At 42.2% G+C, this 18,736-nt stretch overlaps 1 protein-coding gene and 1 long non-coding RNA gene across 2 annotated transcripts in view; one reads left to right on the top strand and one right to left on the bottom strand.

Annotated features, from left to right (window-relative positions):
• PPP2R5A (protein phosphatase 2 regulatory subunit B'alpha) overlaps positions 1–9,007 on the bottom strand; it is a 71,901-nt gene extending 62,894 nt beyond the window's left edge. Inside the window, 1 exon segment of the mRNA NM_001100192.1 lies at positions 8,606–9,007. Within this exon segment, the coding sequence (NP_001093662.1) occupies positions 8,606–8,789 (184 nt within the window). The 5' untranslated portion in view covers positions 8,790–9,007.
• Positions 8,284–18,736, top strand: part of LOC106505045 — a 51,821-nt gene continuing 41,368 nt past the window's right edge. Inside the window, exon 1 of the long non-coding RNA XR_002336046.1 lies at positions 8,284–8,361. This is a non-coding gene — a long non-coding RNA (uncharacterized LOC106505045). The remainder of the gene's footprint in view (positions 8,362–18,736) is intronic.

Below are 18,736 nucleotides of genomic sequence, written 5' to 3' on the forward strand. Positions count from 1 at the left end.
TCTGGCCTTTTAGGTCTCAGTTTACCTGTCACTTTCTCCAGGAAGCTTTCCCTGATCCCTCTCCTCACATACCAAAACTGAGTTCAGTACCTCACATACTCCCCTAGCCTTTTTCAGCTTACTCTTATCACAACACTGTCACTAACTGAAACCACCAGTTTATGTGTCTATATTTACCCTCACTATAAGCTCTTAAAGACACAATTTCAAAAAAAAAAAGTCATTTTATTCCCTTTACTTAGTAAAGTTTTAATCTCTACAATCTCCACCTAAAATTTAAGCACTATGAGCATCAAAGAGGAAAACATTTCTGCACTATATTTTGAAAGCAAAGTATGTATCTAGTTTCATAGCAGGCAAACAAAATCTTTTTCCTCTGGTTAGTTAAAAGAAGAATGGTAGTGCAAGTCTTTTTTAAAAAAAGTAAATACATACTTTATAGGAGTTACATCTTATTTTACTTATGATTTCAACTGATGTTTACCTTTAGAAGTCTGTCTGAAAAATTATGTTAAAAAAACCAGCGAATTCAAATTCAAAGCTTATAACAAAAAAAGTCTCATCATTTTTTCTTTATCAATTTAGAGACAGGATTAACAATGAGTTCAAATAATCAACATCTTCTAATAATAGCTGGAATATCCTTTATCAATGAGTGTGAATCAACAGCAAACCAATTAAACAGAGAAAATGTGTCATTTTGGAAACTATATATACATACAGTTTTTCTTTTTAGGGACAGACCTGCCAGCCTACACCACATTCAAGCCACACCTATGAACTACGGTGGGTCTGCAGCAACACTGGATCCTTAACTCACCGAGCAAGGCCAGGGATTGAACCTGCATCCTCACAGACACTATCTCAAGTTCTTAACCCACTGAGCCACAATAGGAACTCCATATATTTAATATTTTATGCTCCTGAACTAAACTTCTAAGCCTAGTCATTAAAAAAAAAACCTCTAGTTTCAGATAGTTAACATTTTTTAGCTATCGTCTATGCAGTTCACTCATTAACTAAGCAAAATCTGAGAGCTTAAATTCCCAGTACTTTTTCTCCCTACCTTAAAGAAAGCTTTTCTGACGAAATGACAAGATAGCTATTTATTCAGAACCGGAGTGAAACTCATTCCCAATGAAAGCTAAACCAGAATGACTTCTGAGGTCCCATTTAGAACTGGAAGGCTCAACTAGATAGAACATCACAGTAAGGTTACAGTAAATGTAACTAGCATCACCACTCCAGTAGGAGGAGTATGTTCCCAAGAAATCCCTTGCCTTCAGTATCCGAGTTAGAAATAGGTTCTCTGAATTTTATAATGTGAACCTATCATATTCAGCAAACTACCAAAAAAAAAAAAATCATAATGAGTTTCTTTAGGAAAACTGATAAAAACTGCAGGATTTCTAAAATTCATCATTGCTCAAAAAAACCCACATAAACAAATTCCTTCAGGAAGGAGTTCAAAAAGACATACATAAAAAAGTGGTTTGAAACTGCTTATTAGTCAATATCCTGCTCAGACAAGTAGAACTTATTTCACACAAACCTAGCCTGTCACGTAAAACTCTTTCAGCAAAGCATTTAGGTTCCTTGTTACATAATGCACTAAAAGTAATTACATATTAAAATCCATTCCTTTCATCTCCTTTAAGGACATCCTTCTAAATAAATACTGCACCTCAAATTTAGAAATTACTGCAAACTAGTTATTTCAGTTTACCCAATGTTAATACACAGATGTCCATGTCTGGGAGTCAATCTACTATTACTTCCACATAGACCTTACACAATACTTCTCCTAGCAATAAATCAATTATGTTACATGTCACCAGTCACTGGTAAAGCACAAAATACAAGAACAAACAATTCTTTGTTTCAAACCTACATTTACTATGTATTACCATGTTATTAAAACCCAGAATTTATTTACTTTAAATTACTTTGAATAAGATTTAGGCACAAATATAGTAAAACCAAAAATGAAACAGAAGAGAACCAATCTGTTGGTAGAACATGGCTGAAAGAAGCATAATCAATAACTGGGGATGTATGTAACGGGAAGGGCAACAGGTAATTTCGTAATCAAAACAGTGACCCTATCTACATGTCCACCCTTGTTATGCACAGAATACTGCATTTGGTACTATAATAGGATATGAAAATACAGATGACTTCTGCTTTCACAAAAATTTTACCATCTCATTCTGGAAGGAAAACATCAACACATAACAACTGACTCTGACCTAAAATAACAAGTCAACAAATGTCATTATTCAGACTGGTTAGCAGAAAGGCCAAAGACAAAAGAGGGTTATGGAATACAAGTGGCCCCCAGTCCTTAATGCCCTACCTTCAGTATAAAGCTGTGGTCAGGATTAAGATGATAGATATGAAAACACTTTGAGGAAAAACATCTTCCCCCTAAAATGCCCTGTTTATGCTTCACGGATCTGTGGGTCACCCTTGTGCAGGAGCCATGCTAATCTCATATAGTTCAAGTTTTAGTGTATGTGCTGCCAAAGCGACCACAAGAAAAACATTACTTGATGCTAAATAAATACAAGGCATGACCAAAAACAGGGTTAAGATCAAGAACACCGCATTTGTTCAACACCTAACAGTCAACATATACAGTGGCAGTATTAGTTCCAAATCTTCAAGAGGCAGAACAATGCTGTGAACATACAGCAAATATCAGTTTTGCATTCCAAATTGGTTGGAATTATCATGTTACCCTGAATCATGGGATTAAAACTAGGCAAACTGCTATCACATGTTCTTACTTTTACTTGATAGCTCAACCACAACCCCAAAAATCACAGAGAGGAAAAAAAACACCTGACCACCTTGCATCAAAGGATAATAGTTAAGTTTTAATTATGATAATAGCAGCAAAATCCCATCGAATCAACTTCAACTCATCACACCTAAAACTTCAGACTCCAATAGCACTATCCCCCTTCAGGAAAGCAGCTGATGAGCCATAGGGGGCAGCAAAGTTAAGAGAGTGAAAAGTAAATAGCAGGAGGCAAGTGAGGGCAGGAAATGTTAATAGGCTGGGTAATGAGCCATGAGTATCAAGAGAAAAGGACAAAGTCTCAATTAATGAATTAAATCAATAGACAGATAACGCCAAACCAGTGATTCTCAACTCTGGCTGCACATCAGAATCATCCTGGGAGCTTTCAAAAATACAAACGCCTGCATCTTACCTTAGACCAATTAATTCAGAATTACTTGAGGGTGGGGCCCAAGCATTGATGTTTTTTAAAACTCTCCAAGGACACAGCCAGGAACTGAGAACCAGAGTGCCAAACACACAAAAATAAAAATAAGCTAGTCTCTATCCATGGCTTTTTACAATTTAAAAAGTTAAAATTTTAAAAATACACAAAAATCTATTATTTCCCAAATGTATTATTTTTTGTTGATATAGACCTGTCTTTGTCATCCAAAGAGGGACAATAACTCATTAAAGCCTAATTCACCTTTGTGATTTTATCAAGGGAAAATGTTATTCTTACAACTAAAAATGATTAATCTGAAGTTCACTGGGGTTAAACAACTAGCCCAAAGCAATTGTGACTCATCAATGATGTAGGAAGACAATTTACAGGATGGCGCTCTACCCCAATGACCACATTATCTTACTTAAACACGTTTTACTGGATTCTTACTTTATAGGCACTTCATAAAAAGATCCCAAACTCAGTAACAATCAGAGAAGGTAAAGAGAATTGGGGGAAAAAGAAATTTGACCCTAAATAGGAATTCTGAAGATGTTAAATTAGACTTAAATGAAAAAGTGTTTCCTTCATGTGAAGGCCAGCAACAGACACTATATCAATTTCTCTAAAAGTGTATATCCCCCCAAATTTTTTACAATTTAAAAATAGATTTACCAAAAGAAATAAGCATTATTTCCAGAAGATAGTCCTAAAATGACTAAAGTGTTCTAATCCTTTGTAAACAAACATTTTTAACATATTCAGATAAATTTCAACTCTCCTTGCCATCCCAATTACTAAAATGGGTTTTGGGTTTTAGATAGAATGACATTAACTTTGAAAAACTCTATAAACCTTACAGTTGAATGAGTATTCTCTCCCACCAGCACAAAAAAAGTTAAGTTATGAAATTTCACATGTCAATGTTCTTGTTCTAGTTACCCTAAAAGACCATACACATCAAGGGAAAAAAAAATTTTTTTCCCCTAAAGCACTTCAAATAAGCACCACTGTTCCTGGCCTCAATACCTCCAACGGGACCCAGGTTCTAAGAATACACTAACCGAGAAACTGAGGAAACTTGAGAAGTGCTTTACCTCATCTGAAGGGGACTTAAATCTCAAAGCCAGTTTCACTGTTCTTTGCCATTTACTGGCTGTGTCCTCTGAGAAGTTTACATCTATACCATTCTATTGGTTAATTCAATTTCTTTGATGAAAAACTTCTAACTACAGTTTCAACAGTTTAAACAGTCACTCTTAGTTCCACTTCCATACTTATGCTGATGTTACAGCTTTACCTCACTACACAGAAATCACATGTGAAAACTTATTTAAGTGATGCTTTACCTCGCTTCACACAAATCATATGTGAAAACTGATGATATACTATACTTTAAGTACACTAGCAAAGTTTACTTTTATGTGAATCCTTCATTTAAAAAATACTTTTAATCTGGACTTTTCAAATATCAAAGAGAATGGGAACTAACATTCTTTGCCTATTTTTAGGCACTAATTAACATTATTTCACTTAATCCCCACAATCCTGTGGAGAAAGAAGGCATTATCCCCATTTTACAGATAAGGAAAACAACTCAGAAAGATTACACTTTTACCTTTGACCCAGGACTGCCCCAGTGACCCAACTCTAACATACTGCTTCAAAAGTTCATTAAGCAGATTAAGAGCAAAAACACTGAAATCATTTAACCTGGGTACCAGTGTCAGTTGCAACACCATAAGTAATCACAGCCTGAAACTACGCTGTGTAAGCCTCAACTTTCTCATCAGTAAAATGGGAATAATATTGGTCTTGCCCAGAGTTGCTAGGATGATACAATGAATTATGTTTGTAAAAATATACTGAGCTGTGGACTGTCACACAACAATATTATCTTAGTAGAAGTGAAAAAGCAAGGGGTTAGGGCTGTTGTGCTTATTATCAACAATACTGTTTAAAAACTTCCTACTAATGGGTTTTTTGAAAGTTAAAAGTTTCCTAACTGTTGGTTACCAGAGGAAACATTTAAGTCAGAAAAATTAAGTCCTGCACTGATGTAAATTTAAATACAGGGAAAAAAAAATGACTGACAGAATGTTCCTATTTTTATTTTCTAATACCTTGTTCTCAGAACTTATAGAATTAACATAAGAAATTTCTAGTATTTCGAAAAAAATTTTAAGCTATAAAATATAAAGCAGTTTAATTTTGAGAACCCACACAAGAGTTTCTCGTTAAAAAAAAATCCTTTTAACAAGGCTTATGTTTAAAATGCTTTCTATAACAAAGTGAAATTTTCCCTGAACATTTTCACCATTAAAATCCTGCAACCCACTTACTAAATTATTTTGCCAAGTAAACTTCTTATAGATTAAAAAAAAAGGCAGGATTATTTTGTTAATCCTTACTCATAACCTGTTTTGAGGAAAATAGCTGGTACCTTTCCAGCTTAGATCCATGTGGACAAAGTGTAACATAAGCAGGTTGGTTTAAACACTTAAAGGATCTTAAATGCCCACAGATATCTGAATCACTCCACAGTAAGATAATATTTAAGAAAAGGAAGAAAATTCTCTTTCATACTATAACAGTTTTCCACTGGTTTTTGTTAAGGCCACGAATGGAAAAAAACTACTACTGACAGAAAAAGCACACGATGCTGTGGTATCAAGTCCACTGCCAAAGCACCAAATGAAGCAAGCGAATTTTTAAAAAATCACTTTTCAAGCATCTTGGCATCACATCTGGAGTAAAAGTAGTTTTTCCTATTACTGAGTAATCTAAGCAAGGATCTTATTTCTCAATTAAATTTGTATAAATTTATCCTGAATATGTAACTTTCCTCATAAAGAACACTATAGTTTCATGCAAAATATACAGAATAAATCTAAAGTTCCAATTTTATTTTTTTCTCTACTAGTGAACAAATACTATAAGTAAAACATTCGATGGCAACTTCAGCTTGAACTATACACCATAAATAATCATCAGATGGTTACTGACTCTGCAAGTTTTTGCCAGGCTTTTAAAAACGAAATATACTGGAGTTCCCTTGTAGCGCAGTGGGTTAAGGACCTAGCATTGTCACTGCTATGGCCCAGGAACTTTCACATGGCTCAGGCATGGCCAAAAAAACCCCAAAGGAACAAACAATAAAACCAAAATATATTAAAGTTGCAGCTCCTGGCTTGAACCAATCATTTGTTTAATATTCAATTATTTTTATTAAATATACATATTTAATATCTTTACATTAAAAAGGACAACATAAGGAAGCAGGGTAACTTACTAAAAAGCAAATTAAAGAAACACAAAAGAAAAACACTAGCACCAAACCTCAAACTGTAAAAATAATTTGATAATTTAACAAAAAATATTAATACTGTAAAAATAACTAGGTGTTCCCTGGTGGCCTAGCAGTTAAGGATACAACGTTGTCACTACTGTGGTGTAGGTTTGATCCCTGGCCTGGGAACTTCCACATACCAAGAGCACAGCCAAAAAAATTTTTTAATAAAAAAGTAAAACAAGTTTTAAAAAATAAATGAAAATGACTATGTTTTAGTTAAGTTTAAAATCTAAACTTGATGAATAGCAATTCAATGTCCTAATAAGTAAGACGATATTCTTTTAGAGCTATCACCTCAGGAATTAAAGTCTTGGCAATGCCTACCATGTACTCTACCGTTGACTACGATATGTAAAATAAACTTTAACAATTTTTAAATGCTAAAAGCAAATTATAACTGCTATACCACAGGTTACACATATCTTAAGCAAAACCTTCTTTCAAAAGCCTGTTTGATTCCGGCTGTGGGATGTTCTTAATTTAGAAGTACCCCAAGAGGCAGGGCAGCACAGGATCTGAATGGGGTTCCAGAACTATGGCAGGGCAACTGTGATTTGATCTGGGGTTTTCTTTAGACTCCTAGTCAAACTAAGGCTGGATTCATAGGCCTAAAGACAAATCAGAACCAGACTGGCCTTGAAGGATTTGCTGGAGCTTTTTCAAACTGATCGAAAAATTTGCTGAACATTTTCTATTTCAGTATGAATCTTTTATTTCTTGGCTTTAAAATACAGATGATTGAGGGGAGGGGTCTTTTAGGGGCCCCACCAATGCATATGGAGGTTTCCAGGCTAGGGGTCTAATTGGAGCTGTAGCTGCCAGCCTACACCACAGCCTCAGCAACCTGGGATCGGAGCAGCGTCTGCGACCTACACCACTGCTCACCACAACGCCAGATCCTTAACCCACTGAGCTCGGCCAGGGATTGAACCGGCGTCCTCAAGGATACCAGTCAGATTCGTTTCCGCTGAGCCACGATGGGAACTCCGCAAAACAGATGATTGGGGGTTTTTTGTCAGGGAAAAAACCCTAATGTTTAGGACTATTATCTTGTTCCATGATGATGTTATCTCATAAAAAGCAAAGTTGGTAAAATCATAAAAGTAAAAAGCAGTAATCCACAAAGAATAAGAATTAGAACACCAGAAACCAATTTCTTTTTTTTTTTTTTAATCCTCTAAACCTAGTGGGAAAAGTAAGTGAGCCAAAAGGAGTGCCAAGCTCTCCTGCAAGGCATTAGGCACGGATACCAATTTGAATGACTGTACAAACGTACCAAGTCCCTGGAATCAGCTTGGCGAACTAAGTTCCCACTCCATTGCAAGGCAACACTATCTACTCTTCAGAACTCCTCCAAATTTACCGTGTCTATCTTCTCAGACAGTATTTTAAGGCTTCCCATTATTTGGGCTAAAGGGTGACATTTAAATCTAATGACCCCGTAAATAAGACACCACCCTGGTTAGATTTTTAGGCTTTTTCTGCAGAAATAAATCTAAAGGCCAGATAACTCTTCACTGGTGTTTGCATTAGGATTCCGGGTCTGTAACTCTTGGGAAGGATCCACAGGAAGGGAAGTTAGGGAGAGGGTGAGTACGGTCGCTTTAAAACTGGAAAAGTAAAGGGCTAGTTTAGAGTGGCTGAAAGAGAAGGCAGGTCTCGGGAAAGTGAAGGTCGGAAGATAAGACAGGTAGTTCAAGCAAGATGGGGAAGGAGGACACACGAACTCGACCCCGAGGGACGCCCGAGGGAGGAGAGTTCCAATCGCCAGGGCAGGTGAGCGAGCGCGCAGGTGAGGAGGGATGTCGACCTCCTCCAAGAAGCTGAGGCTTAGGTGAAGCCAGGAGGGATGAGAAAAGCAGCTCGCAAACCTGTTTGAATCAAAAGGCGGGGGGACGCCAAGGCTGCGTGGGGGGCGCGACTCGCACACCGCGAGCCCCAGCGGGGCAGACGGAGCCCGCAGGAGGCAGTGGCTCTGCGGCCCCCGCGCTCCCTCCCGGGCGGCGCCCTCGAAGGTTACCTTTGAGCTGGGGCAAGGGGTGCAGCTCCGGCTGGCTGCCCTGGCTGCGGAACTGCGACGAGCCCTGAGAGCGCTTCTGCCTCTGCGCCTTGCGCACCGATTTCCGGGTGAAGCCGTCCACTTTCTCCGAGGCCGAGATGGCGGCGCTGGCAGCCGCCGCCGGCGGCGGCGACGACGACGACATCTCCGCGGCCCTGGCGCTTGGCAGCTCCGGCTGCTGCTTGCACGGAACGGGCAGCGGCAGGAGGAGGAGGCGGGGGAGAGGCGCCGAGCGCTCGCGCCCCTCCGCCCCGTTCCTCCGGCCGCACCGCCCTCCCGCTCCCGGGCGCCGCCGAGCTTCTCCTCGCCGCCCGCCGACGCCTCACGGCCACATCTCAGGGCCGGCGAGTCCTGGTCCCCGCCGCGCGGCGAGCTCCCGGGGCTGACGGAGGGCGGGGGCGGGGGTGGAGGGGGGTGAAGAAGTTGTTGACTCCGGGAGCGGAGGGCGGGTGGACTGGAGCCCGAAGTTTAGACAACTGAGGCGAGGACGCGGGGTGCGGACGCCGAACGCGCCTCTCGTCCCTGCAGCCCGGGTCCCCAGCCGGCCGGTCCGCCAGCACCTCAGCGGCCGCTGCCAGCGCAGCCCGCCCTGCCTGGAGCCTCCTCCCGAGGCGCTGCCATCGCGGGTCCCCTCCGAGCCGCCGCCGCCACCGCCGCGGTGCCCGCTCTTCCCTGTCAGCGCCGAGCCCTCATCTCCCAGGGCGGCGACCCGCTGCCCCGGCCCCGGGGGCACACACACACTCTCTCCTCCAAGTCCCGGGCGGTCCGAGCCCCCTCCCCCACGCGCCCTTCCGCCGCCCACAGAGAACCCCCAGCGAGCGACCGCTACAACTTGAGAAGGTGCTGGGGAGAAGCAAGGGGGGAGTGTGTGTGCGTGTGCGCGCGCGCCAGGGCGCGCGGCCCGGGGGTGGGGCCTCGCGGGGTTGGGACGGAGGAAATTGACTGACAACTTCCGCGGGGTCCCGCCAGCCTCTCGGTTGCTCGGGAAGGAGTAGGGGGTGGGAAAGCATACCATGTCTTTCAGCCAATCGCGGGGCTAAGCGGCCGCAATAGGGTGAGGCGTGGCCTCCTGCAGGTCTATCAAGCTGGGAGGTAAGGCAGGGGAATGGGGCGTGGTTGTGTGACGGACTTCGGCCACAGCCAATAGTAAGTGAAGGCGGTGAGCGGGGGAGGGGGGCCCACTTACGTCACAACTGTGTAACTAATTCTCTAAGGATTGAGGGGAGGTGCCCCTCCACTGGTGAGCACCTTTGCACGCCTGCGCGACAGGGCCGGGCTCTAATTGCTCTCCTGGCAGCCTATGAGAAGACTGGAAAACTAGAGGTGGGAGTTTAGAGAGAAAATAGTACGCCCCTTCCCGTCCCTCCGCTCTCTATTGACCAATGAGGAACTGAAGCGACTGGTGGGGCGCCTGAGGGCTGGGCCGCGAAAGAGCTCCAGGTGTTACGTCACCGAAAGAGGGCGGAGCAAAGGCCTGGTAGTGGAACTAGCAGAGTGATTGATGGTTGAAGCGGCCCCGCGGAAGGCAAGGAAATGGCTCGCCCAATTGAAGAGAGTTGCTGAACTCTTGGGCGGGCCTTGGAGCCTCACCCGCCCTGAGCCGTGCACTTGGTAGTTACAGGATAAACATGTAGCTCTAGGGTGGTTTGGGCACTGCGGTTCCTGAGAGCTGTTCTAGCGCGAGTTTGGGGCAGTCTAGCGTCTACCACTTCAAAGCGTTTCCCAAGACCACACCCTCCAAGAAGAGGAGTCTCATTCCCAAATTAGTATCCTTCTAATTTTCATCCTTCAGCCGGAGGCTGAAACTGCTTCAACAGGAGGGGTGCAGATTCGCTGACCGGTGGTTTGTGGATTTGGGGGCTTGCCATTTATTTTTGCTAGGATCTCTTCCTTGTAGATCCCATCCAGATTTTAAACTTCTTAAAAGCAGGGACTGCTGGTCATCTGTTTGTTGTGCAGTGCTTTCTTTATAATGGTGCTTAATAAAAATAAGTGAGCTGAACAATCTGTCTTCCTTTAGCTTGGCACTTTGGCCCTGGTGGACCCCAATCTCCATTCTCTCCCATGAGCCCCAGACCTTTTCTTTTGGACGTAATAAAAATAGCTGCCATATATTTAAGCAAAACTGCCTGATACGTGTGTACCGAAGATTCCAACTTTGGGTAGGAAGTTGGGTTCTAGCTCTAGAACCAAATACTACCTTACAATATTTCCTTCCTTAAGATTCACTGGAGTTCTCCTGGAAGCTCAGCAGAAGCGAATCTGACTGGTATCCATGAGGACTCGGGTTCCATACCTGACCTCCCTCAGTGGGTTAAGGATCCGGCTTTGCCATGAGCTGTGGTGCAGGTCACAGACGCAGCTGGGATCTAGGGTTGCTATGGCTATGGTGTAGGCCGGCAGCTACAGCTCTGGTTGGACCCCTAGCTTGGGAACCTCCATATGCCAGAGGTGCAGCCCTAAAAAGACCAAAAAAAAAAAAAAAAATTCACTGAGTGGTGAAATTGTACACAAGCCTCCTAGTCAGGAAGGTTCAAACCTCAGCAGCATCTTTTACACCTTTCTTTTTCCAGTCAAGCTCCAGATCTTGTTGAATGTACTCTCACAAATGTTCAGACCAAGCCTGCCTTACAAGTTGCACAAGCAACCGCCAAACAGTTCAGGGCTTTCAAATTCACTGACAGATCAGTCTTTGAAATGCCACATTTATCTTATTGGCACATGTGAAGAACTACCCAGTGCCTATGGAATAGAGTCCCATTTCCAGGCTCTCCTCAGTTAACTCGTAGCCATCTTTCCAGGCGTAAATCAAGCCGTGTCACATGCCAATTTGTTGAGGTATAAATTCAGACACATCATTCCATGTATTGATACCCTAAAAGTTGTGCTGCTTCCCTGACCCGCAGTTCCAACATCTTGAAATAATCCCCTCTTTCACGTCTTGCTGAGACCTGTCTTTTCTTTAAACCGTGCTCAACCTCTATCTTTTATAAAGACATTCATGATAATCTGGCCAAAACTGATGCTTCCATCTTTACATTCCTGTAGCATTTATTATCTACATCACTCGCAGGGTTTGTCAACATATAATGTCCGAGATGGCAGGCATGCATATGCCCTTTCTCCCCTGGAAGTTTGTAAACACCAAGAGAGCAAGAACTCAGTTATTTTGTACCTTTGTATCTCCTACCGAACAGAGGATAATTAAGCACACAAAAGTTTGAAACCACTATCCTCTAATCATCTAGATGTTATTAAAAATAGATTATACTGGAGTTCCTGTCTTGGCTCAGCAGGTGAAGAACCCAACATACTGTCTGTGAGGATGTGGGTTCAATCCCTGGCCTCTCTCAGTGGGTTAAAGATCCAGCAATGCTGAAAGCTGCAAGTAGTCACAGGTGCGGCTTGGATCCTGAGTTGCCACGGTTGTGGTGTAGGCCAGCAGCGGCAGCTCTGATTCGACCTGTAGCCCAGGAACGTCCATATGCTGCAGGTGTGGCTGTAAAAAGAAATTAAATAAAATCTAGAAGTCAAGGATAGTACTACTTGTAATAAAGAGAATTTACATAGGATAAGAAGGGGAAATAAATAGCAAAAAGCAAACCAATAGAATAAAGCTAAAGTTCATACTGGAATGATATAAAATAAGTAATAGAAAACATATACTGGAAACAGGTTGTTGGGAGATTTGGAGCCAGCAAAACTGGGTTTTCTGAAACAATCACTTGAGGAATTTTGAGCACAATTATTATTATCATTTGGGTTGTATCTGTGGCATATGGAGATTCTCCAGCCATGGTTCGAATTCAAGCTACAGCTGGGACCTACGCCACAGCTGCAGCAAAGCTGGATCCTTAACTTACCGCCCTAGGCAGGGGATTCACCCTGTACCTCAGCAGCAGCAGCAGCAGCTTGAGCTGCTGCAGAGACAACGCCAGATCCTTAACCCGCTGCACCACAGAAGGAACTCCTGAGCACAATTTTAAAGAAAGAGTGAGTCAAAACCAGAAGAGAGAGAAGGATGGCATTCCAGATTCACGTCACCAAACATATGGAAAAATACAATAGCCAAAGCATCAAAAGGCCTGAGTTTATTAGTTATCGATAGTATGGTCTTATCAAGTCACTCACCCCCTCAGAGCTTTAGTTTCTATATGGTATATCAGGAAAAAAAAAGGCGGGGGGAGGGGAAGAAAAGAAATCAGCCTTCTTCTTCCACAATGTTGCCATGAGTTTAAAATGTGATACATAAAACAAACCACTTGGAAAAGTGAAATTATGCAAGATAATTTTATAGATGTGTGCATTTATCACACATTTATTTTCCATGCGCTGTCTTAATAAGGTCTCTGGGTCCTAAACAGAGATTTGGTCACTAAGAATCATCCAACAGAAAAATGCCATCTCAGTGCTGATCTGTATGTTCCCCTGACGCAGGAAGAGGGTTGATGATGATTCCATATGCTGTAAACTCCTGTCTCTTCCCCCACGAGAAGACCTCATATGCGACTCAGAGGCCAAGGCTCCATTAGTGGCAAGTTCTTTGATTTACTTTATCTTCGCTTGACTTGATTCCCTTAATCCATAAATATAACGCTTAACTGATCTATTCTTTCATCCACAATGCCTAGCTTGCTGGGGAAAATAAGCAATTCATGAAACAACAGTATCCACAATAGCAAAATCATGGTCCTTTAAGGGTTTTAAAGAGTGCATCACAGAGGGAAAAAATTCCAGCATCTCTGATGGCTGAGCATATTACATATGCTTTAACATTTAAGAATATTAGAATAAATATTTTTTAAAAGAGTGCATCAAGGAGAATATTCTTTTCAAGTCACTGTGAAATCCTCTAAAGCATATCCAAGCAAAGTTTTGGCTGTCAATGTTTTCCTTCCTTAAGAGCCATGATTCCCAAACCGTGCTCCAATAGAACCCCGGACAAACGTGCTTTCTCTGCAGAATCAACTTGTAGTGGTATTTTCCAAATTTACAAAAATAAAATAGGATTTCCTGCTATGGGTTAAGAATCCAACTGCAGCTGCTCAGGTCACATCACTGTAGAGGCGTGGGTTCCATCCCTGACCCCCCACAGTGGGTTAAGGATCCCACTGTGGCTGCAGCTGTGGCATAGGTCACAGCTGAGGCTCAGATTCAATCTCTGGCCTGGTAACTTCCATATGCTGCAGTGTGGCCATTAAAATAAATTAATTAATTAAATTCCTCCCTTTTCTAAAAGTTCAATTCTGGAGTTTCTGTTGTGGCTCAGCAGGTTAAGAACTCCATATAGTGTCTGTGAGGATGCAGGTTCAATCCCTGGCCTCGCTCAGTGGGTTAAGGATCTGGCATAGCCACAAGCCGAGGTGTAGGTGCAGATGGATGAGGCTCGGATCCAGTGTTGCTGTGATTGAGGCTGTGGCATAGGACTGCAGTTGCAGCTCTGATTTGACCCCTAGCCCAAGAATTTCTATATGCAACCTAAATAAAAGGAAAAGAACTTTAATTCTTTTTTTTTGTCTTTTTGGGTTTTTTTTTTTTGGTTTCTTTGTTTTTTAGAACTTTAATTCTTAGTATGGCTTTACTATACTGGAATCTAAATCAAGATAGTATCTGATTCATCATAAAATATTAATTTTTAATGTGTTGTTTCTTTTTATTCAAGTACGTTCAAGTTATGTAAAATTCCAGAAGAGGGGAAGGGTAACAGGAAATGTTTTACTCCCACCTGTCCCCCAACATCCAGGTCCCCTCCTCAGAGACAATCAATGCCATCACATTCTTATATGTGCTTCCAGAGATAGAATAGGTTTGCTCCCTTAATCTTTAACAATTTCACATTTTAAGAAGCTCCACCCACATGATTTATAGGTTTTTCATTACCTGCAGAAGTTTGAAAACCACTGCTCTCAACTTCAGTGAACCTTCCGGAGTTCTATAGGTTTATTTATGTCCATTCATTCATTATTTTCTTAATTCACTCATGTAACAGATATGTATATACACATGTACCAACAAAAGATGAAAACTGAAGGGACGTTAAAGGTTGATCAGGTAAAGCTGGTACCTGATCCCAGGCAGACCAAGAAGGTCCTGCTCACAGACCTCAAACTGATCCAAACTAGAAAGCCCCCTCCTTTTTTTCCCTGTCTTACAGGCGAATTTTGTTTCCATGTACAACTAGATCTTCTAATAACTTACTATGCCAGTTGTCAAAAGCGTATTGACATTTGGTTTTCATAAACTAAACTCAGCACTCTTCTAGGTTTTTTTTCCAAGATGTCTTAACGCTGTGTTGTCTTCTGGCCAGGGTTCAAGCACAAGGCATATTGAGATCATTGGAATTCCTGCCATTTTTAGGAAGGGTCCTTTGTTAATGAGGCAAGATCAATAGTCCTGGTTATCAACTGCTGCCATTTTTTCCTTTATTTATTTATTTAGAGTTTTTTTGTTTTGTTTTGTTGTTTGTTTGGGGTGTTTTGTGCACCCACAACATGCAGAAGTCCCTGGGCCAGAACCCGAGCTGCTGCAGTGATAATACCAAATCCTTAACTGCTAGGCCACCAGGGAACTCCCATTTTTCCTTTTGAATATAAATTGTTTTTATTTAAGCTTGTCTTTTTTTTTTTTTTTTTTAGGGCCGCATCCAAGGCTGATGGAGGTTTCTCAGGCTAGGGGTCGAATTGGAGTTGTAAGCTACTGGCCTACACCACAACCACAGCAACACCAGGTCCGAGCTGCCACTTCCATCTACACCACAGCTCACAGCAACGCCAGATCTTTAACCCACTGAGTAAGGCCAGGGATCAAACCTGTGTCCTCCTGGATGCTAGTCGGGTTCGTTAACTGCTGAGCTATGACGGGAACGCCAAGCTTGTCATTTTTTAATCAGTTTGTTGTGGGCCATTGTTCAGGCTCTTGCGTTGGTCAGCCAAGAGCTTAGACTAGGTCAGTGGCCAGTGGTCAGTAGAGATGGTTCAATTGGAGATTTATTTTAGAGAAGGGTTACACAGGATTTGCCAAAGTTTGGACATGAGCTGCTGGTACAGCAGAGGTATTATTAATGCCCTCAAACATGCTGGTACATAGACTTGATGATTATCGCTGAATCATTTTGCCATCGCCGTGAGGTGTTTTGCCCCATCTAAATGGGCTACAATCATAAATTGGCCAGTAACCTCCAATAACCCCTGGTGTCTCCAATGCTTTACCTGTGTACTAGATGAGGAGCCAAGACAGAGTTTGCAGGAGCTCAGATCACGCCATATTCTCTCGTCTTTGCAGAGTGGGACTAAAAAGACTGATACTGGCAAGGTCTGCTCCAGGCTGGGGATTGAACCCATGCCACAGCAGAGATCCAAGCCACTGTGGTAACAACACTGGATCCTTAAACCACTGTGCCACAAGCGCACTCCAAACCCTCCCCTTTTTATTCAAGTGCCTCCTATGTGCCAGGCAATGTGCCAGACACAGGAATGAAAAGATAAATAAAACATGAAACTTACAATTTTGTAAGGAGGGACAATGTAAACAAATGATCACAGGCTATGTCCTAAGTGTTCCCTATGGTGTGTAAAAACAGTGGAAAGAAGATCAAATTTGCTTTGCAAAGAACGAGTCAGAGAAAAATTAACGGAAAAAGTAATACTTGAAGTGAGTTATTTTTTTTTTTCCTTTAAGGCCACACCTGCTGCATATGGAGTTTCCCAGGCTAGGGTCAAATTGGAGCTACAGCTGCCAGCCTACACTACAGCCACAGAAATGCCAGATCCAAGCCACATCTTCCACCTACACCAGATTCTTTTACCCACTGAGTGGGGCCAGGGATTGAACCTGCATCCTCATGGATACTATTTGGGTTCTTAACCTGCTGCGCCATAACAGGAACTCTTGAAGTAAGTCTTGAAACAAAGTTTTCATATGATAAGAACAAGAACAGCGAGAGTTCCTGCTATGGCACAATGGATCAGTGGCGTCTCTGGAGTGCTGGGACTCAGGTTTGATTTCTACCTAGCACAGTGGGTTAAGGATCCTGCGTTGCTGCCATGTCCGACTAGCCCGATACTATCGCTCAGATCTGATCTCTGACCTGGGAGTGCCACATGCTGCAGGGTGGCCAAAAAAGAAAAAAAAAAAAAAAACTTGCCATTCAAGACATTAATTTACCCACATTTCTTCATCACTACAAAGATTCCATATCTCAGTCAATGACTTTACTTATTTCACACAATATACTAACAAAAAAAATTCCATTGTAACAGAAAAGTATATTATGCCACCCCTTGTGTTAGAATTTGACCTGGGGGTGAATGGGCAAAGAATTAAATTAAATTCAACACATGACTGCTCTCTGGGTATATTTTGAGGAGCAGTGATTATAAAAATACTGTATGGCTTCAAAATGGTCCACTCATATGCAGATTTTATATAAACCTCTAAGAGGTCTTCCTCTTTCATCTGCCTGGAGGAAGCATCTAGTAAGCTTTGAGGCAGTCCTTCTCTTAAAATAACTAGTGGCTGCCTGCCAGCAATGTGTTCTCTCTTATTAGCTTGCTATTTTGGCTCAGACTTGCAGAAAATAATCAATTTGAAAATCTAAGAAATCAATCTTATATCCTCGATGTCAGGTGGTTTGAAGCAGCACACTTGTAGTACTGCTGGGTTTTCAGGAATTATTGAACTGGAAATTCTCCAGTGTTTTCAGATCCCCAAGCTTTGACTTCTATACCAAAGGATATAGTGTTGTTTTTTTTAAATGTGTGCATTTCCAGGTGTGTTTAGATATAATCACCACCATAAATTTAATGCCTACTATGTACTAGGCATTATTCATGTAAAGAACCTGGCAGAAAGAAATCAGACAATATTCTCTATTAGAGTCTCTCTCAGCTGTATGACACGCCTCTCTATTTCCCTGGGAGTCTGGTCCCAGTGACTGCTGTCATGTTCAGGGGAAATTTTTTGTATTTTAGCATCTCTAGGGTCCTCTGCATCTCTTGTGTAAAAAAAAAAAAAAATCAGTGGAATTCAAGCTCTCTTTATTCACTCTGTACAAAGACATTCATGAAAAAAATGAAATTGAATGGATTGGACTGTCACTGCCATAAGATTGCCTAACACTTTAAAAATGGTATCTACATGGAACTATGAAGTCCCATTACCTAGAAGGAAAATGAGATTATCAGGAGAGAGGATGGTACTCAAAGGTTTCCCACTCGTGCATTCAAAAAATATTCATTAACTTCCTGTAACATGCCTGGTTCATTCACGGTGCTTGGAGAATAGCCATGAAGGACACGAGGCTGCCTGCATGCAGCTCAGCATCAGTGGGGAGGAACTCACATCAATTCAACTTCAACTAGGGAAACAAAGCAGGGAATATGCAGAGGAGACACAGGGTAACTGTACACTCCAATGAGAAAACCAAGTCTATTGGTCACCCTAGGGACCAAACCAGCACCATCACCTATTTCTTAGGCCTGTTATGAACACGGCCCATGGCTGAATGTTGAGACCACAATGTTCTCCTAACCGAGCTCCAGGAGAAGAGGTGAGGCAGGAATCCAGGAAGAGATAGGTTCTCACTTAGGATAATACTTGTTTTTTATCTTCTTCTTTCTTTCTTTCTTTTTTTTTTTAGTGCCCCACATGTAGCATATGGAAGTCCCCAGGCTAGGGGTGAATTGGACCTGTGGCTGCTGGCCTACACCCCAGCCACAGCAACACAGGATCCAAGCTGCATCTGTGACCTATACCACAGCCACGGCAATGCTGGATGCTTAATCCACTGAGTGAGGCCAGGAATCAAACCTGCAACCTCATGGACACTATTCAGGTTCTTAACCAGCTGAGCCACAGGGGAACTCCAGGACAGATTTTGATGAGAGTCAAGACAACAGAATCCAAGGTTGCTCACAGGTGGTGCGCACTCCTGCTGAGGTGGAAGAGATGGGATTTTAGCTGGACCTGGAGGACTGGGCATAAGTACCTAAGTGAGTGGAAGCAGAAGGGAGAGCACCGTTCAACTGCTCATTATACTGCTCTCCACCAGAGTGTCCAGCTTCTTATGTCCACCTCCTCCTTGTGCTCTGTCTC

This window comes from Sus scrofa, chromosome 9 (genome assembly GCF_000003025.6).
Source record: "Sus scrofa isolate TJ Tabasco breed Duroc chromosome 9, Sscrofa11.1, whole genome shotgun sequence".
Taxonomy (NCBI): domain Eukaryota; kingdom Metazoa; phylum Chordata; class Mammalia; order Artiodactyla; family Suidae; genus Sus; species Sus scrofa.